Raw genomic sequence first — 20150 nt, forward strand, 5'->3', positions numbered from 1 at the left:
GAGAACCTTCCCGAGCTGTCTGAGCAGCTTGTGCGCAAGGGGGATACTCAGCCCCCCGTGCTATAACTGTGAGGACCTAGGCCAGCTGGGGGCCTTCACTGCAAGGCTGTGAGTCAGGACCTCAGGGCAGGCACTGGAGCTGGCAGAGGTGACTTGTGGCCCTTGGCATCCGCTGGTCCCTGTCGTGCAGTGTCCACCTTGGGTTTGGGTGGCTGCTCAGGCTGTGGCAGAGGCGTGGGGCTCTGGGGTGGGGACGGGGCCCAGGGTTCCATGGGCAGCACAGGGTAAGGGCTTGCATGTCCATTCTGAGCCCCGTCTGATGCTGTCACCTGCGTGTCTTCCAGTCTCTCTAGGGTTCTTCGATGACATTCTCATCCCTCCAGAGTCACTGCAGCAGCCGGCCAAGTTGTATCCTCCCAAGGTTAGAGTGGGTCATGGAGGAGCTCGGGCCTCTCCAAAGGAAGGTCCTCACTCTTCGAGGTGGCCTTGGGTCCTGTGACCTGATGCTGCTGGCCTCTGCCCACCCCTCCAGCTTGCATTTTGCTCTGGAAGCACTGACCTGCCTGTGCTTCTCACACTGACCGTGGTGTCTGCACACCTGTGCCTCCATCTGGACTGTCAGGCCTGGCTCCAGCTCACTTCCCTTAGGTTGTCCCTTCAGGAGTCATCTCAAAGGTCACCTCCCTCTAGAGGCCCGCCTGACTGGCCCACCTCCCCCTCTCAGCTAACATTTGAGGGCTTGGCTCTGCGGGTCCTAGGCTGGTTGAAGATTCCCGTTGCTGGCTCCCCCCATTGTCCCTGTCCCGGCCCTTGCCTGCTGCACTGGGGTTGCTGTTTCTGTGGGTGCTCACTGAGACCGCTCACCAGGAGGGACCCCATCTTGTCCCGACTGTACCTGCAATGCCCAGCATGGGACCTGGCACAGAGGAGGGGCAGGACCCCATCTGCGGGGCTGCCATTAGAGGGCAGCATGTCTCTTCGGTGTGAGCTCTGCTGATTGGAGGGGGGCCATCCAGCAGAGTCGGCAGTAGGGAGCCGGGGTGCGTGCGTGCGTGTGTGTGCGCGCGCAGGGCAGGGGCTGTGTGTGGCTCTGGAACTTGTCAGAAAACCTGGCCCAGGCTGGCCTGTCCCTCAGCCTGGTGACCTCCCATCCTGCCGTGTCCTCTTGGAAACTGGGCAAGTCCTTGGGCTTCCTGCTGTCAAGAGTGTCCTGAGGCACGGAGAGGGATGTGGAATTGCACTATGTGGAGAACGCTGGCCAGCTTCAGTGAGCGCTTGGGCCGACCCGAGGGTCCTGTTGAAAGCACTTTCCACGTGTGCTGTTTTATTACCTCCCCACCGCAGCCCTGGAGGGCAGGCCTTACTGTAATCTGTGTTTTACAGATGGGGACCCTGAGGCACTGAGAGCTTGGGCCTGGCCCCTGGTGGGTAGTGGAGCTGAGGTTTGAACTTGGCAGTCGGCCTCTGAGAGGACACACGGGCAGAGTCAGACCCCAGGCACCGAGGGGCTGTGGTCATTCCATGTTGAGGCGGAGCTCGCGCTGTGCTCTGGAGCTCCTTCCTGTCCTGTGGTGCCTGCCCGGGGTCCGTGTTCCCAGTCTGGATCCTGGTGCCCAGGAGATCCAGCCACTCACTGGGCCCGGCCCGACCTTGCCTCTCGCACACAGCGCTGGGCCTGCTTTTTCTGTGACTTCCCAAAGCATCTCAGCCTGGGATTGGATTTTCCTGGGGCGTGCCATGGGAGGACTCCCCAGCACTCGGGGCTCCCCCGTGGCCTGGTTGTTGCCTTGACCCTGTGCCTCACCCAGCGACGAGGCAGAGCAAGTGTGGGTGTGGGAGTATGAGACGGAGGAAGGAGCGCACGACCTGTACATGGACACCGGCGAGGAGATCCGCTTCCGGGTGGTGGACGAGAGCTTCGTGGACACGTCCCCCACTGGGCCCAGCTCAGCCGATGCCACCTCTTCCAGCGAGGAGCTGCCGAAGAAGGAGGCACCGTACACACTTGTGGTGAGCTGTCCTGATAAGACTGCGGGGAACCGCGGGGCGGGAGGACCCAGCAGGTCAGGGTGCAGGTCCCTGTTGTGGGGTCTTGGGCAGTCCCTTCTCCCTTGGGAGCCCCATTTCTGCAGGCCAGGGCAGCGGTAATTCTTTTTTTTCCCTTATAAATTTATTTTTTGGCTGCGTCGGGTCTTTGTTGCTGTGCGTGGGCTTTCTCTAGTTGCAGTGAGCGGGGGCTGCTCTTAGTTGTGGTGCGGTGGCTTCTCCTGTTGCGGAGCATGTGCTCTAGGCACGCGGGCTTCAGTAGTTGTGGCACGTGGGCTCAGTAGTTGTGGCTCATGGGTTCTAGAGCACAGGCTCAGTAGTTGTGGCTCACGGGCTTAGTTGCTCCGCGGCATGTGGGATCTTCCCGGATCAGGGCTCGAACCCGTGTTCCCTGCATTGGCAGGTGGATTCTTAACCACTGCGCCTCCAGGGAAGCCCAGGGCAGCAGTAATTCTTGCAGCGAGGTCGTAAAGCTGCCATGGCTGTTGGGGAGGGCAGGGGAGTCAGACCCCTGCCCACAAGAGGGATGACACCAACTGGACAACAAGGCTGTGGGTCAAGGGACTGAGAGAGGAAGAAACCAAGGGAGGGCTGGTGACCCCCAGGGCTGCTCTCACTACAAACCCACACGGCCTGAGGTGGCAGGGAAGCTGCAACCGGCCAGATCTGACTTGGGTCCCTTTTGTCTTTTATCCTCATGAAGCCAGACAGTGAGCGACACATGACAAAAGTGGGATTTCAGAGGCCTGCTGGTAGGGTTTTCTGGTATAATGTGGGCCCCATAGTTCACTTTTAGGGCAGCTGTCTTTGTCAGGATTATGAGTGGCCCAAGGCTTCCCCTCTGCGTGTGTTTGGAGGCTGGGGCTCAAGGTTACTAGGCCTTTCTGGCAGAACTGGACCACGAGTGGCTCAGAAGCCAGGCCCAGGACTGGTCTGCTGGTGCCTGTGTGGGCCAGGCCTGGGGGCGAGGGGTGAGGGGCTGTACCCTCGGTAAACCAGCACTTTCCTTACATGCCTCAGGAGAGGCTGGAGCAGGAGAGGGGAGTCTGGACCAGCGGGGAGTACTGCTGCAGCTCCGGCATGTCCCCAGAGCCTCCTGGCTGGGGTGTGCCCCATCCTCCCTTTGGCCTGTGCTGGGCACCTAAAAGGAAGGGCCCCCATTGCCTCCTGTCCAGGTTGGCTCCAGCTCTAAAGGTAGATGAAACATGCCTGTTCTCTCTCCCCCTGGCAGGGATCCATCAGTGAGCCGGGCCTGGGCCTTCTCTCCTGGTGGACTAGCAGCTAGCAGTGGGGCTTTGACACTGGACCCTGCCCAGCCCTTGGGAAGGTGGTGCGGCTGGTCCCGAAGACGACAGGATGCCGAGGAGCAGCCTGTGCCCTTCCAGGTTGTCCCCTCCCCTCCTCCTCCCAGACCTACCCCCGCTAAGTCCCACCGTCCACATGGACTTCTGCCTGTCAGTGACAACAAAGATATTTAATAAATGATGGCCACGTCAGTTGGGAGAGCCACCCTTGTCTCAGTGTTCTAAGGTTACCGAGTTGCCACAGCTGGGACAGTTCCTCACCCCGGATCACTTCTGGAGATGACTCAATGGCAGGACTTGGGGTTTGAGAGATCCAGGCTGCCTCAGGCTATGCTCTGGGCCAGCTGAGCTTGGTGGCTCCATAAAGTAACAGCAGGAGACTGGCCTGGGGTAGCTGTCAGTTGCTGATCAGAGTCTGACCTTTAAGGGAGAAACCATCTTCCCACCAGCGTCTGGAAGGTGGGGCGGCCTGGCCTCCGCTGACCAGCTCTATCCATCAGGAAAGTGGACGCTGTGGATTCTGCTGGCCCAAGGGGGTGAGGGCTGCTGACCTGCTCTTGTTACTCCCCCACCAGCAGGACAGCAGGAAGCCTCGGGCCAGCTGTCACTTTCCAACCTTGGCCACGCCCAGGAACAAACACCCTGTGGGTCTGTCTGCTCGCGATGTGAGATCCTGGCACCAGGGCAAAGCACCCCATCATTTACTCAGCAGAATGGCTTTGCCAGAGTGCTTCTGTCCCTTCACTCATCTCCGCCAGGAATTTTTGCCGGGACCAGGACATCGTTTTGTAGCACCCACCCAACGCCATGTTTGTGTCAGGCAAGTCTTGTCCTGATGAAGGAATCTCCGTGGAGCCTGCCTCCTGCCCTGGCCTTTCTGCTCACGTGGACACAGGGCCGTGGAGGTATGGGTAGTGCCAGTGGGCGGTGCTCCAGGGAGAGGAGCAGTTGCAGAGCAGTGCCTGCGGCTGCCCTGTACTAGAAACTAGGGAGCAGTACATATATGGACTAGCTGTGACCTTGGACGTGGTGGTCTGTCTGTAAAACAGACACTCTCTGGGCGTTTGAAAGGCAACTCGATGCCCAGGGGAAGTGGGGGCTGCATCTTGGGCCAACCCCCCTGCCCCCATTGGGGAAACTACTGGAATGTGTGGGCATGGGGAGGGGAGGCTACAGGCAGAAGCAGGGCGGGAAGGAAGGTGGGAAGTCTGGTGATGGGTCCGGCTGTGGCGTGGCTGTTGGCGTCCACTGACCCTGGCTGTGAAGGACCCCCACCCCACAGGCTGGAGTTGGTAACAGCACAGACACCGTCACTCACAAAGGAACACTCACTGAATCGGGATTCTTATTTTCCTTAGAAGAGCAAAAGGATCTTGCGAACCCTTCAGCCACCAGTGAAATGATCATGCAGGAGAAAAACTTTAGATGGGAGTCTGTCATTAAAAATAAATACAGTTGCCCAAAGCTGCTCAAGATCTGAATCAAACTAAAAACAGGAAGGTGGGGGGTTGATACGTTATTTTAAGAACCTCCCCACCCCCACCTGTGGGTCACTCCATGGGCAGAGGGAAGAGGGCAGGAGGCCTGGCCACACCATCTCGGTGGTGAGCGAAGCCACAGCTGGATTGGATCAGATCCAGTTTTGGTGATGCAGAACTGCACTCGTAACACTGGAGCTGGGTCCGAGGAGCAGGACGGGCAGACGCTGGTGGCAGAGCAGGACCTTACTTCTGCTGCAGCTCCTTCATTCTGTTCAGAGCACTGCCAGCGCGGAACCACTCGATCTGGGTCTCGTTGAAGGTGTGGTTCAGGAGGATGGTCTCCTGGGTCCCGTTGGGGTGCTTGATGATGCATTTCAGGGGCTGGGAGGAGGAGGGGGAGGGAGGCAGGTGTGGGTGGCCTGGCTCTTGGGAACACGGCCCTCGGTTCTGGTAGAGGGTCAGGAGGGTGGGTCACTGCTCTGGGTCCTTGGGGCCAGCAAGGCGAACCAAGTCCTAGGCCAGGTCTGGGCCTCGGTGGCCATGGTAAGACCTAGATGGCTTAACTCCTGGGGCCAAGAAGGTCCTGCCGGGCATGGGCTGTTGGCCTCTGAGTGCCAAGCCTGGGCTACTGAGTGGATGGTAGGAGGGCCTGAGCTGGCTCTACCCTCATCTCTGGGAAGGCATTTCCTTCCCTCTCTAGGGGGGTTACCTGGAGAATTTAGGGGCCCTTCTAGCTGGAACAGAGGCTCATGGGAGGAGGCGCAGGTAGGGCCAGGTTTAGGAGGGGAACCAAGGTGGCTGCCCCCTCCACTCCCCTCCCCTCTTAGGAGGGCCCTGGGGGAAATGGGCTGCTGGCCCACCTCCTTCCCTGGCCCCCTACCTTGCCATCTGGTAGAGGTCAGGAGGGTGGGTCACTGCTCTGGGTCCTTGGGGCCAGCAAGGCGAACCAAGTCCTAGGCCAGGTCTGGGCCTCGGTGGCCATGGTAAGACCTAGATGGCTTAACTCCTGGGGCCAAGAAGGTCCTGCCGGGCATGGGCTGTTGGCCTCTGAGTGCCAAGCCTGGGCTACTGAGTGGATGGTAGGAGGGCCTGAGCTGGCTCTACCCTCATCTCTGGGAAGGCATTTCCTTCCCTCTCTAGGGGGGTTACCTGGAGAATTTAGGGGCCCTTCTAGCTGGAACAGAGGCTCATGGGAGGAGGCGCAGGTAGGGCCAGGTTTAGGAGGGGAACCAAGGTGGCTGCCCCCTCCACTCCCCTCCCCTCTTAGGAGGGCCCTGGGGGAAATGGGCTGCTGGCCCACCTCCTTCCCTGGCCCCCTACCTTGCCAGGGGCAAAGTCCTTCAGGCCCTGGATGGTCAGCTTGTCCACAGGGTGAACCTTGTTGTAGTCGGCCGGGTCAGCAAAGGTGAGGGGCAGCAGGCCCTGCTTCTTCAGGTTGGTCTCTGGAAGGTAGAGGGCGCGCTCAGTCCACACGCCGCAGCTTCCCTTTGGGAGGAACCTCACCAGCCAAGTCTAGTTAAGGCTCTGGGAAAGACAGCCCTAGTCCTGGACAAAGCTGGGGCATCGACTACGAGGCCCAAGGTGGCGGCACTCCCAGTGACGTGGGGCCCTATGCAAGTGTGCTTTGGTGCCTGTGTTTCCTGAGGCCTCTGACAATCAGAGACAATCCTTTGACCACGTGCCCTGGATTTCAACTGCTACAAGTTTGGAAGCAAGACCAGTACATGCTAGAGATGGGAAGCCGTGGGTGTCAGAATCCACACAAATCTGAAGGGGCAGAGGCTGGAGGCTGGTGATGGTGGAAAAATGAGCTGCCGACACGCCCTAGGAACCAGGCATGTGGCTCCAGTCCCCGCTGGGCCACTGGCAGGTTGAGGAACCTTGGGCTGCCAGCGAGGGGAGGTGGATGGGGCTGGGATGGGGCTCCAGCTCACCATGGATCCTGGCGAAGCTCTTGGTGATGATGGCCCGGCCCCCAAGGTGGCGAGGCTCCAGTGCCGCGTGCTCCCGGCTCGAGCCCTCGCCGTAGTTCTCATCTCCGATCACCACCCACCGGATGCCATGTGCCTGTCAGGAAGGTAAGGAGTGAGTTTATGAGGGAGAGGAGGGCACTGGCCCCCCTCCTGCACAGTGCTTGGGCTTCCTAAGGCTCACAGGTTAAGAAGCTAGAGAGTCCCCTCCTCACCTGCTCCCCAAGGACAGGTGAAGTTAGAGGTGAATCTGGCCCAAACCAGGCCCTGGGAAGACGTGATGAGACACGGGCCCTGGCTGTCTGCGGTGGGCCTGGGAAGGTGCGACCCTCCCATCAGTGCTCAGCCTGGAGGCAGGCGTGAGTGGGGGGCGCAGTGTCGGGGAGAGCCCAGGGCAGTGGGGGTGACAGACATGGGACTGCCTCCATGGCACTGGGACACTATTCAACTGCAGAGTTACTGGTATGGACTCCCCCTGTCCCAGAACCACCCACTGCCCCACACAGCCACCAGGAGGTGCCAGAGGACCCCCATCCCTAACCCCCACCAACCCACCTTGTAGTAGCGGGCAGTGTCAGGGACGGGACCAAACTCCTGGGTGACGGCATTGCGCACGGAGTTGGCCTTGCCATTTTCGATATTGACGGCACCGATGAGCAGATTATTGGAGATGTTGTCCAGGTGCCCACGGAACTTGAGCCAGGGGCCAGCAGCCGAGATGTGGTCAGTGGTACACTTCCCTTTGACCTGGGGTGGGTGAGCAGAGAGAACAGAGGTCGTGGCAGGGCCTCTGAGTGGCGGATGAAGGGAGAGGCCCTCTCGAGGCAGGCAGCGGGACCCGGGGATGGGGACACGAGAAGGATGTCGGGCTGTGACACGGGGTCTACAGTTTTGGCGTCACCACTCTGGCCAAGAGGGCTCAGGCAAGGCTGTCACCCACCCCTCAGAGCGGGTAGAGAAGGCTGGACATGGAGGACACGTATGTGTGCTCACTCACCCTTTAGACCTAGGCCCCCAGGTAGGAGATGCCCAGGCTGAAAGACCAGCTACAGATCTCATGCCAGACACAGAGAGGAGCCCAGGGATGTGTCTGGGTTCTGGCTAGTGACTGATCAGTTTCATCTACCACGTGGGCCTAATATTGGCTGTGACACTGCCTGGAGACCCCACAGTTAACAGCACAATTGCATGGGTCTGAGGCCTCTGGCTGTACCACAAGAGCTTGTCTGCTCAGCTCCCAAACACAGGCCATACCCCCGATGCTCAACTGTGGGAACAGAGGAAATGACGTCTTCCGGAGCTTGTCTTGCAAGCCAGACGTGTGGAGACCTGGCTGTGCAGGGTCACATGTGCCCATCTTGCCCTCCCTGTGCTGCATTCACTACCGACACCCACTGGAGGTGGCCCTCACCAGCGGGAGCCGGATTGCTGAGGGCCTCAGACAGCAGCTGGCCAAACTCAGTTCTGCCCGGCATGGGGCGGTGGAAGAGGGGACACAGATGCCCTCACTCCTCTGCAGCCAAACCTCCCTTCCTGCCCCCACCCTAATCTTGACTGTGTCCTCCACCAGGGTCCGTGGGAGAATGTGTGGTTTCACGGCCCTTCCTACCAATCAAGGGAGGGTGCCCTGGCAGCAGGGCTGTCCTCCCTGTCCCCACGCCGCTGACCTTGATGAGGATCTGCAGGTCCTCCAGGTCTTTGCCGTCCCACTTGTCAAAAGGCTCCAGGAGCTGCAGACGCTGGCTGGTGGGACTCACGTCCACCCGCTGCCCGCTGCTGTCCTTAGGGGGGTGCTGGTAGGTGTCCTGTCCAGGATCGAACTCCTGCAGCAGGGGACAGGGCACATTGGGTGCCAGCCCCTCAGCCCCCATTCGGAAAGGCTCTCACGGAAGGCAAGCTCCCCCGAGCACCAAGCCGCTCTCCCGGTGAACACGGCCGCTTCACTCTCACAGACAGTGAGCGTCCCTCCTGGGCAGGAAGTGTCTCAGCCACACAGCGGCCCTGAGGCCCAGGCCGAGGCGGGCGTGCAGGACAGGTGGCCGTGGTGGTGCCTGCTCACCGCTTGGGGAAGCTCATCTGCGTCTGGAGCCTCCAGCTTGAACTTCTTGCCATCCTTGCCCGTCAGGAAGTCAGTATCTGGGTTGAACTTGAGGGTGCCAGCAATGGCCAGGGCTGTGACAATCTGAAATGGAGGCCGCCAGTTTGTCAGTCGGCACTAAATTCCACTCCCGTTCCTCCACCTCAGCAGAGACCAAAACTGAGCTGGAGCCCAGGAAACTTCCAGATTCTCCACAGACCACTCTTCCCCTCAGAGGCGGGAGCTGCAGGAATCTCCCTGGGACCAGGGCCATTGGGCCCGCAGGGGACTCATGAACCCAAGGGTAATCTGGCCTCTACCACCCCCACTGGGGCCTGACCTCAGAGCCCCCTCGATCAGGGTCAGTGCTGGACCTAGAGAGGCCAGAAATGCAGCTGCAATGAAAATGTTCCTTAATGGGCACTGAAAACATGGAAAGGGCCGTTTCTTCACAAAAGTATTTCTGGAACACTCATTTAAAAACCCAAGTTACAAAAGACTGGCCAAGTGTGGACAACCACTAAGTGCCCGGAGCACGTGGCTCAGTGGCTGTTCACCGTGACAGCGCGGCCTCCCTCCCGGTTCAGGGACAGTGCAAGCATCTCCTGTGCTGCTCCTGGGCCGCCGACAGGACCCTGGGGCACAGAGGAGGGGAGTGACAGGGTCAAGGCCATAGGGCTGGGTGGAGGTGGGCTGCCTTCTGTCCCCAGTGGTGATGCTAAGGCTCCTGCTCACCATTGCAACTGTGCTAAATGAGACCTCAGGCTCCTGCGACTGAGCGGAGCCAGGCGGGGGGCACCAAGGGAGCTTGACGCCTGGGACCAGCAGGGTTTATGGCTCTTGGTTTCTGCCCTGACAGTCCCTTGCCCTGCGATGCCAAGCCTCCCTCAGCAGCCCTGCGGGGTCAGACGGCCTTCCCCTGTGCCCTACTCCCCTGACCGGCCAGCAGCAGGGCCCCGAGAGGCCGTCCCAGGTTAGGGCCGGGCCTGGCAGAGTCTCACCTCAGGGGACGTGACGAAGGCATGGGTCTCGGGGTTCGCATCATTGCGGCCTGTGAAGTTCCTGTTGTAGGAGGTGACGATGGTGTTCTTCTCCCCCTTCTTGATGTCCTTTCTGCCAGGTCAGAGGGAACAGAGTTAGGGATGTCTGGCCTTGTCACCTGGCCCATCCTGCCTAGCTCATGGCAGAGGAGGGGGAAGACCCTGAAAGGGTCACCTCCTCCCAGAACTCACACACACAGAGCAAGAGGGAACCTTGGGCATCACTGAGGTTTGCTTGAGACCACACGTAAGACAGAGGCCAGACCAAGGCCAGAGTTTCCTGACCCGGGCACTGCTTCCTTTCAAGAGGCTGCATCAGAGGTCACCACTGTGTGCATTACGATGAGGCCCCCCTGGCTTCTTCCGGCCACCCCAGGCTCCGTCCAGGTGGCCACTCAGTGCTGCTGGGGGCTCTTCCTCTTTACTTCCAGCCCAACTTTCCAGTCCTTCCTGGAAAAGTCTTCTAATGTGCAACAGCCCCAAAGCTAGAGGCCTTGGGCTGAGAGTTTTCACTTCAATGACATCTCCCCTCAACATCTGGGGCTCGGTACCCCAGGACATAAAGGGCCATCCTATCAAAATTGTGCTTCTGGGGCTTCCCTGGTGGTGCAGTGGTTGAGAGTCCACCTCCCGATGCAGGGGACACGGGTTCGTGCCCCAGTCTGGGAAGATCCCACATGCTGCGGAGCGGCTGGGCCCATGAGCCATGGCCGCTGAGCCTGCGCGTCCGGAGCCTGTGCTCCGCAACGGGAGAGGCCACAACAGTGAAAGGCCCGCGTACCGCAAAAGAGAAAAAAAAAAAAAATCGTGCTTCTCACCTGTCCCACTGGCCAATGCAGGGGCCACAGGCATTGGCCAGGACGATGCCACCCACGTCCCTCAGGATCTGTGCCTGCAGCAGGGACAGAGGACAGGGAGTTGTCAGGGGCAGGCTGAAAGGGTGGTTCAGCATCCTGAGGGATGAATAGCTGATGGGAACCCTGAGGCCTGTACCAGCCCCTGCCTACAAGGCTGTGGTTTGTTCTGCCCTGAAGCCACGTTACTCAGCAGTGTGGTGGGGGAGCCAGGGGCGGGATGCATGGGCACTCACGTAGCCGTCCCGCTCAATGGTGGCGCGGATCTGCTCAGAGCCTGGCGTGATGGTGAACTGGGACTTGCACTTGAGTCCATGAGCCAGTGCCTGCTTGGCCACAGCAGCTGAGCGCCCCATGTCCTCGTAGCTGGAGTTGGTACAGCTGCCGATCAGACCTGGTGCATCATAGGTGGTGAGGCCGGGAGTCAGGAGGAGAGAGTGACCAGAGCTCTCCACCTGACCGCAAATGATCCAGGTCTGGTCAAGAGTTCACCAACCCTGCTTCCAACAGAGACATGTTGGAAGCAACCTACCTAGCTGTTTAAGAGTAAAGGATAAGCTCCTCTCGACCCAGCCATTTAAGGGAAGAAGATGTGGCCAGTGAACACGACACTGAACGTGCGTGGAAGCAGTACAAGCCACTCTTACAGTAATACAGTCTGCATGTGTGTGCACATCCGCAGGCCCACACTGGAACACTTACATGACTGCTGCTGGGTGAGGGCCTACAGGCCAATTTTCTTCTCTTATACTTTGTAGTATTCTCTGGCTTTCTAGTTGGTTTATAATCAGGGGAAAAAGAATTCTTTTTAAAAAGTCTGGCTTCCCTGGTAGCACAGTGGTTAAGAATCCGCCTGCCAATGCAGGGGACATGGGTTCAAGCCCTGGTCCGGGAAGATTCCATATGCTGCGGAGTAACTAAGCCCATGCGCCACAACTACTGAGCCTGCACTCCAGAGCCCACGAGCCACAACTACTGAAGCCTGCATGCCACAACTACTAAGGCCCACGCGCCTAGAGCCCGTGCTCCATAATAAGAGAAGCCACTGCAATGAGAAGCCCACGCACCGCAACGAAGAGTAGCCCCTGCTCGCCTCAACCAGAGAAAGCCCACACGCAGCAACAAAGACCCAACACAGCCAAATAAGTAAATTCATTAAATAAATAAATCAGAAAAAGGAAAGTCTATCAGTTATTCAGAAAGTCAATAAAGACTGGATGACATCACACTGTCTACAGACAGAGACAGTCTCTCTCACCAGCTCAGCATTTTAGTTTCTAATTTTAAGCTACCAAAGATTTGTTTTTATTTACTTCAACTCATAAGGCTGAACACATTGTACAGCACTTCATGCCAGGCACCACCGAAAGCTCTTACCACACATTAACTTGTCCCACTTCCCAGCAATTTTAACGGGTAAGTACAGTATCACCCTCGTTTTACACCTGGGGAACCGAGGCACAGGAGGTGAAGTGATTTGCTCTCAGTCACCCAGCTGTGAAGTGGCAGAGTCAGATTCATACCCAGGCCACCTGGGTTCATGTGCTTCACAGCCACACTAAACTGTGACAACAGTGATACCACGCCAGTGTGTCCGTATATGTAAAGCATGTAAAGTAAAATCAGTCGTCATGGTTGGTAAGAGGAAGTGTTTGTAAAACAGAAAATTACACACATCAGTATGTGCCTGTGCACAGAAATACAGTATTCCTGTCAAAGAGCTTCTAGAGCTGGTTCTGGCTGAGGCTGGAGATTAGGGGTGTTTTAAAATACTTCTTATTTGTCAATATTCTCTACACTGATATATATTTCTTTTCTTTTTTTTTGAAGATTTTCTTTTTCTTATTTTTTTAGGTTCCATATATATGTTAGCATATGGTATTTGTTTTTCTCTTTCTGACTTACTTCACTCTGTATGACAGACTCTATGAAGATTTTCTTGATGTGGACCATTTTTGAAGTCTTTACTGGATTTGTTACAATATTGCTTCTGTTTTATGTTTTGTTTTTTTTTGGCCGCAAGACACGTGGGATGTTAGCTCCCCAACCAGGGATCGAACCTGCACCCTATACACTGGAAGGTGAAGTCTTAACCACTGGACCATCAGGAAATCCCTCTATTTCTTTTACACCAAGAAAAAGTAATTTCTTTAAAAAGCCATAAGAAAAAAACCAACTACTTCAGAAAGTGCCTGGCCCATTCAGGAAAGGCCCCGCGGTAAGCACAGGCCACAGCCCACAGCCCTGGGTGGACTGCTGGCCCTTAGGTGGGGGGCGGGGGTGGCTCACCTACTCGGATGTCCAGGGGCCACCCCTCCTTCTCTGCCACACTGCCCACTTCTGCCACACTGTGAGCCAGGTCGGGGGTGAAGGGCCCATTGATGTGCGGCTTCAGCTGAGGAAGAAAAGGCACAGGGAGGGAACCCAGCTTGGCGCGTGGACAGCCTCTCTTCTTCAGAGGCGGCCTCACTCCCGCTCACCAAGTCACGGTGGGCCTGGGAGGCCAACTACTGTTCTCATGGCTCAAACCTCAACGCAGGAAACGCCCGAGCAACAGGCACTGTACGTGCCGCAGCTCCTGGGATCTCTCCAACCCCACACGGCTCGTCATCTCCAGCTTGCAGAGGAGAGAGCGCCTGCCTTGCCCAAGGTCACATAGCTCAGCAATAGCAGAGGCATGGGATGAATCAAGGTTGCCAGCTTCCTAAGCCCATTACCTCCCATACTATGGTGCTTCTGGAATCTTACGGCCAGATGCTTTACAAGAGACGATACTTATCAATCAACGTGAAGCACTTAACGAAGTGCCTGGCACACAGTAAGCACTCAATAAATGTCAGCAACTGTTATTACATGGATTAGCTCATTCAGTTCCCATGACTGCCTCGGGTACACCATGAAGTGAGGCCCACAGTGCTTGAGTAACTTGCCCAAGGTCACAGGCTTAAGTGGCAGAGTCAAGATGTAAACTCATGCAGGTTGGCTTCAGGGCCTAAACCCTTGGCTGCTGTGCTCTGCTGCTTCTGCTCCTCCAGACTGCCCTTTCTCTGGCCTTCCAAACGCCACCCTGGCCTACAGGTCTCAGGGTGCCAGGCTCAGGCTTGGGAATCTTGGGCTTTGCCCTCTGAACTCTCACAACTCTAGGGCAAAATCTTGGCTTCTCCTAAAGCTGAGGTGGGGGCCAACTGAACGTTTCTGAATCACCAGCCATAGCCACCTCCACTCTCCCCTTGGCGATACAGCCTTCCTGCTGCCCCTCCCACCCCACTGATTCAGGCAGCAGTTTGCAGGGACACTGGGGAACCAAAAGCCCAAGAGCCCTGCTGGGTGTGCAGCCAGGGACCTGCTCTGGCTCTCCCCAGGGCCCACCAGAAGTCCCCAGACGGGGCCTGAACCCCCCCACCCTCAGAAACTCCTGGAACCAACTCCTTTCCTCACCTCGCTGAGGTTAATTTCAATCAGTTGGTCATAATGGCAGCCAGGGTCAGGTACCAAGTGATCCTTGAATTCATCAGCAAGGTTGGCAATGCCTGAAATCAACAAGGGAGGGAGACTGAAGCATGTAAAACAGAAATTAGCCATGAGACTCCATCCATCCACCTGCCCATCCATCCATCCATGCATGTATCCATCTACCCACCCACCCATCCATCCATATGAACCACAGTTACCAGGCACCTGTCAAACACCAGGCCCTGGACACTGACTGGGCAAACAAAGGAACAAAACAAACAGCACAGGACACAGTTCCTGCCCTCAAGGAGCTCACGTCTAGTGAAGGAGCTATCAGTGAGCCGGAAGTCACAACATAATACAACGGAGGCACGCAGGAACGCGGGGACACGGGAGAAGAAGTGACTGAGGCTCAGGGCCAGGGAAGGCTTCCTGAAGGTGAGAAGCACTGAGTTTTTAAAGAAGGAGAAGTTACTTGATAATAAAAGCGAGGGAAGGGCCTTTCAGGTAGGACTCTGTGTGCGGAGAGCTTGGGAACAAAGTGACAAACTCCCCACCAATCACCCTCGCTCACCTCCCTTCAGAGGCTCCAACAATTCCTCCCCCAGGACCCATTTCCAACTCTGGGTTTCAAAGAAGCCAAGCTAGAACCTCAAGGAAGTTGCTGAGGGAGGCCTACGAAGTGGTTCTTGTTCCTGACGTTTTTCCTCCTCCCCCTGCTAGGTCAGGAATTACAAACAGAAGCAGATCCATGTCATTTCCAGAGCCTCCCACAGAGGGCACCAGGGACCAGGCCAAGAAGAACCGGAATTCAGACACCCTTTCAGGGGAAACTAAATTCCAATCCTGAGGCAGGGATATCTCACACTTAGATGCCAGACCCACTGAGAAGCTGATGAGAGCTACAGACACCCCACTCAGGATAAGTAACACACAGAACCTCTCACAGACCGTCAGAGGCTTCTCAGAGCCTCTAAGCCAGTCCAGAGACACCAGGCTTAGGACTTAGGCCGCCCACTGGCTCACCTGCCCGGCCTGTCTTGCGCAGGTACTTCTTCATCCTGTGGTTGTAAGGAAACACCGACGTGGTGGCCCCAACTTCTGCACCCATGTTGCAGATTGTCGCCATGCCTGTAGAGAAACAAGAGCCCAGGGGGCTGGCTGTGCAGCTAGGCGAGGGTCCCCCACACCTGCTAGAGGTGCACACACGTCTTCACACCGGGGAGCTGGCATCATTTCTTCCCTCACTCTCACTGCCCCTGTGGCCCAGGGTTAAAATGAGGCCCAGTGAAGAGAGGCCACGGGGCCAGAGCTCAGTGTCCCGGCTCTCAGGGTGGCTGCCGGGTAGAGTGAAGGGGATACAAGATTCAGCTACTACAAGCCAAGTTCCAGTTCTAGGCCTGGCTGTCCCGCTCAGCAGACTAGACAGCCCCCATGTAATGAACGCTGACCTGGCCAGACCACCCAGTTGTTGCTGTGTCCATTTGCAGGCGAGGGAACTGGCTCAGAGAGGCACAAGGTCATGCCACAGAGCAAATGCAGCGTGGCCTGCAGGTCTCGGTCTGACTGCCTGGTGTGCAGGCCTGCACTGTTTCAGCTACAACACGGTGGAAATGTTTCTGGGTCCACAGTTATCCAGCAATAAGACTGGAATGACGTCAACTGTCTGGACCACAGACCACTCACAGAACTGGAAAGGCTACAGATGCCCTGACTGCTATCAGGACTCCAGCCTCATGGGGTTGCTGGGACATGGGTCTGGGCTTGTTGCCAACTTCCTAACTGAGCTGTCCAACAGTAGTAACGGCTACTTATAAGAATGAGCCCCACACCACTGGAGGGACACAAGGGCCAGCTGAACTGTAGCTCTGTGGGGCTGCTGTGGAGCTGAGGGAGGCCCCTAGGGAAGTCTGGACTGAACCATCTCTAAGGTTCATTCCAAGTCTACCTGGATTTCTGAGGACCCAGGCATTGGGGCCAGATCACCAGGAGTGATGAGTAGGAAGGGGCTGGCTCCCACCTGGTCTTGGAGACTAGCAGGTGACGGTCTCTAATCCAAAGGAAGAGAGTGAGGTTCCAACTCCAGCCAAGGGAAGATGTGAGAATGCGGCTGCTTTGAGACAGAAGCCCCTGGCTCTGATTCCCCTTCCCACCACCACCTCCACCCTCTGTAGGTTCTTCTTCTGGATCACCCAAGGCAGCCCAGGGCCACAGCCAAGTTGGCTCAGCCCCTAAATCTGTGTGGCCACAGGGAAGTTACCTGCCGTCCTTGAGGGGCCCCAGTCTCCCATTTAATGAGGGACCTGGACTAGACAGTGAGGTCTCCCCTTGACCTCCCAAGTCCCCAAATTGACTGGACAGATCCTCAGGGGAAGGCCATTCACTGCTCCTACGGCTCAACTACAGGCCCCACTGGGCCCAGCACAGGCTGAGAGCCACGTCACATGGCCGCCCTCCTCACCAGTGCAGGAGATGGAGTCTACGCCAGGCCCGTGGTACTCCACAATCGCGCCCGTGCCGCCTTTTACTGTGAGGATGCCCGCCACCTTTAGGATCACATCTTTGGGTGAGGTCCAACCGGAGAGTGAGCCTGTGAGCTTCACACCGATCACCTGAGTAGGTGGGGCAAGGAAGCAGTTACAGGCCTGTGTATCATGTGCCATGTTCCAAACAGGAATCTACCTGCTGGAATTCAGCTTATTTATCCCTGCCTCCTTCCCAAAGAGATCTGAGCCTGATCTATTCTCTCATCCCTTTCGGGTCCCACATCTCCCATTCACCCCCACCAACCACCCCTCTGCTGTCACCCCAAAATGAGCCCTTCCCTACTCCTCACCTTGGGGCACTTCAGCTCCCAGGGGATCCCAGCCATGACATCCACTGCATCAGCGCCCCCAACTCCAATGCAGATGCCCCCCAGGCCACCACCATTGGGGGTGTGGGAATCAGTGCCAATCAGAAGAACCCCAGGGTATGCATAGTTTTCCAGAATGATCTGAAAAAGAATCCAAGATCTTAAGCTTAAAAGCCCTCAGGAGACAATGGAGGTAGGGCTCCAAAGGGGTCTGCAAAACTGCCCCCTACTGACACTGGGCCACTGGGCCATTCCCAGGCACCCCTCCAGGATGGAGCCTCTCCAGTGTGGCCTGGACGAGCCAGAGACCTGGGAGACCGGCGGCCTGGGCTCACAAACTGCTCTGACAGTTCCTGACTGTATGACTTGGGCTTGTCAGTGCCTCTCTGCACCTCAGTTTCCTCATTTGTTAAAAACGGCCACACCACCTCGACCCCAGGATTGTGGCGAGAACCAGATGAACTAGGTACAGGAGTGTGTCGTGTGACAGGCCTGGGGACAAGTGCTGACCCCTGAAAGGTGCTCCCCTACAACACCCACTGCCTCACGTGGTGGACACGTGGAGTGTGCTTATCTGGCTTCCCAACAGGGCAGACAATCTTTCGTGGCCTGGCTCCAGCACCCACAAGGAAGTACTGGGGATCCTACGGGAGCACAGGCCAGGAGTTTTTTCACCACTGAACTAAAAAGAAGTATAGACAACGCCTCCCTAGCCTCAGTGGCCTGGAGGTGGCTCTGAGGACAGAAGTGACTTGCTTAAGGAAGAGGATGACTTGCCGCATTACCTCTCTGAGTTCAGTGTTCCCTTCGTCGAGGCACTCCTCCTAGCTGGGAGCTAGGAGCTGGCGGTGAGCATTTCTCCCCAGGATATTTAAAGGAGCTACGGGGGCAGCTACCCCAGTGCAGCCCCGCCCACCATCCTGACAGCTGAGGTGCTGGACACGCTGAGGCTGCAGCGGGGCTGCTTGAGGAAACTGCAGCCAAAGGGCCACGCCTGGGTCTGTGGTCTGGCCGCACCACCTACCTGTAGTCACTTCACCCCTCCAAGCCTCAGTTTCCCATCTGTAAAAAGTAGCTGATAACAGTGCCCCCCTCACTGCATCATTGTGAGCACTTGATAGGAACATGTCCGTCAAGCTGTAATAATGCCTGAGAGAGGCATTATTTTTATTTATTATTTTGCAGCAAGATCCTTCACCTGAGGTTCTGTTGCTCACTGTCAGAGGCAATTACGGCCCAACACACACATAGGGATGTTGGGGAGGATAAATGAGATCAGAGATGCGAAAGGCTCTATGAACTGTCAGGACTGACGGAATGGTGGGTAGTCTCCCCAGAATATTACAGAAACCCCAGGGCCTCTGCCTCAGGCTAAGCATCTGCTCAGCAGACACAGCAAGGGTCCAGGGGTCTCGCCTCTTGGGAACACAGAAAGTTAGAAGACCTGGTTCCTTCTCCAGAAACGAGGCAGCTGGCTGGGAGAATAGGCCAACACAGAAGAAATCCCTAACAAAAAACAACTGTTGGAGAGAACGCCGTTTAACTGCTTCATTTCTCCAGCCCTCCTTTTCCTCGGCCACGTACAAAGATTTAAAACTAGTTAATCTCTAAAGCTCCTCAAGGTTGTAAAAGTCTGATCCATGAAGATCAGACACACAGAATTCAGTGTGGTCACACCATGTAGACTGTCAGTGTGGTCCATGTCCAGAAGGGAGTGGTCAGCGCAGACCCGAGGACGGCAGAAAGCATCACAAAGAAGCTGGTTGTCACAGTGACCTCAGTGGTTGGTTGCATACGGTTAGGCAGACGGGGGTGTGGTGGAGAAATGTATTTTTAGGCTGGACTAACATCTAGAACATAAAACTAGAAATTCAGCCATCTATCCGCATGACACATGTACACTGAGGATCTATTCTATACTGACCTGGGGCCAGGCCCAGAGCTAGAGAGGAATAAATAAGCCATAGTCCCTGTCCCCACATGGCACACTCAGCATACACTGTGGCCATAATGTGAAGGGTACCACACAGGATCACAAGATCCCCAATGCTGGGCATCGGAGGGCCAGGACTTCACAAAGGTGACCAGAAAGCAGAACTGTGCAGGAGGAAGGGTCTGCCAGGGGACTCAAGGCAGAGGGAAAGGGATTAAGATTTAATCTGGACACGGCAGATTAAAGCTGCCTACTGTCAAGGGGGAGAGGAAAGAAAAGCTGCACAGAGATCACATGATTCCTGGGAACTTTCTTTCTAAAGAAATATATCAGGCTGTACACTTAGCTGGTGGCCAGTGGCAGCTGTGAGCTGCCATCACTCACGACCCCAAACTTTGGCCCAGAAGCTGCCAAAACGGCCTCAGCATTTGTACTAAGGTAAATGGAGGACACTTGGATTGGGGTCCCCTTGATGACAAAAGGCCAAGGTTGGGTCCACCTGACTCCCTCGCCCTGCTGCTGAGAGAGACTTTCTGGCCCCTGCAGACCAATGTGACATGCCATACCCGGGGAGCCCCTTCCTGGCAAGGGCGATGGTTTGAAAGGGCAGAGCAGTGATCTGTGGCTCTGGTTTCAGAGTGGGGCAGTGCTGGGAACCCATGCAGGGTCGGATTACAGCCTGACTCAGCTCATCTTGAAGGAAGGCCTGGAAGTGAGCCCTGGGATGGAGGTGGGGAGAAAGGTCACCTTGAGAAGGTACAAAGAGGCAGGCTTCACATACATAGGATGGACAGCAAATGGACACAAACCAGCACACACCCCACAAACCAGTCAGAAGCCCTGAACAGACACCTTTGATGAAAGCTAATCACCTATCTCCCCAGAAACTAACTCTCACTCAATCTCTCTCTCTCTCTCCCCCCCTCCCTCCCTCCCCCTCTCTCTCCTCCCATCTTAGACACGGTGGCTGAGCAATACTGTGGGCAGACAGAGAGTGATGTCCATTCCTAAAAATTTCTCAGTGTATCTCTTTGATTTCATACTTTTTTATTTTTATTTTTATTTTTTTTATTTTTGGCTGTGTTGGGTCTTCGTTTCTGTGCGTGGGCTTTCTCTAGTTGCGGCGAGCGGGGGCCAC

At 56.5% G+C, this 20150-nt stretch overlaps 2 protein-coding genes across 3 annotated transcripts in view; one reads left to right on the top strand and one right to left on the bottom strand.

The window, feature by feature from the left end:
• The window catches only part of POLR3H (RNA polymerase III subunit H), a 13510-nt gene extending 10109 nt beyond the window's left edge, over window positions 1–3401 (top strand). Inside the window, exons 4-6 of one of the 2 annotated variants that reach the window (XM_007453971.1) lie at window positions 345–408; window positions 1809–2010; window positions 3278–3401. In XM_007453971.1, the coding sequence (XP_007454033.1) occupies window positions 345–408; window positions 1809–2010; window positions 3278–3331 (320 nt within the window). In that variant the 3' untranslated portion in view covers window positions 3332–3401. The remainder of the gene's footprint in view (window positions 1–344; window positions 409–1808; window positions 2011–3277) is intronic. The other variant, XM_007453970.1, reaches the window with a different exon arrangement.
• A 1279-nt stretch (window positions 3402–4680) lies between these two features.
• ACO2 (aconitase 2) overlaps window positions 4681–20150 on the bottom strand; it is a 53957-nt gene continuing 38487 nt past the window's right edge. The window contains exons 5-18 of the mRNA XM_007453972.1: window positions 17062–17220; window positions 16687–16837; window positions 15252–15356; window positions 14211–14302; window positions 13062–13167; window positions 11009–11166; window positions 10737–10810; window positions 9880–9991; window positions 8861–8983; window positions 8469–8624; window positions 7357–7548; window positions 6766–6898; window positions 6152–6273; window positions 4681–5212 (exon numbers count right to left, since the gene is read on the bottom strand). Coding sequence (XP_007454034.1) covers window positions 5075–5212; window positions 6152–6273; window positions 6766–6898; window positions 7357–7548; window positions 8469–8624; window positions 8861–8983; window positions 9880–9991; window positions 10737–10810; window positions 11009–11166; window positions 13062–13167; window positions 14211–14302; window positions 15252–15356; window positions 16687–16837; window positions 17062–17220 — 1821 coding nt within the window. The 3' untranslated portion in view covers window positions 4681–5074. The remainder of the gene's footprint in view (window positions 5213–6151; window positions 6274–6765; window positions 6899–7356; window positions 7549–8468; window positions 8625–8860; window positions 8984–9879; window positions 9992–10736; window positions 10811–11008; window positions 11167–13061; window positions 13168–14210; window positions 14303–15251; window positions 15357–16686; window positions 16838–17061; window positions 17221–20150) is intronic.

Source organism: Lipotes vexillifer, unplaced genomic scaffold, assembly GCF_000442215.2.
Source record: "Lipotes vexillifer unplaced genomic scaffold, Lipotes_vexillifer_v1.1 scaffold382, whole genome shotgun sequence".
Lineage (NCBI taxonomy): Eukaryota > Metazoa > Chordata > Mammalia > Artiodactyla > Lipotidae > Lipotes > Lipotes vexillifer.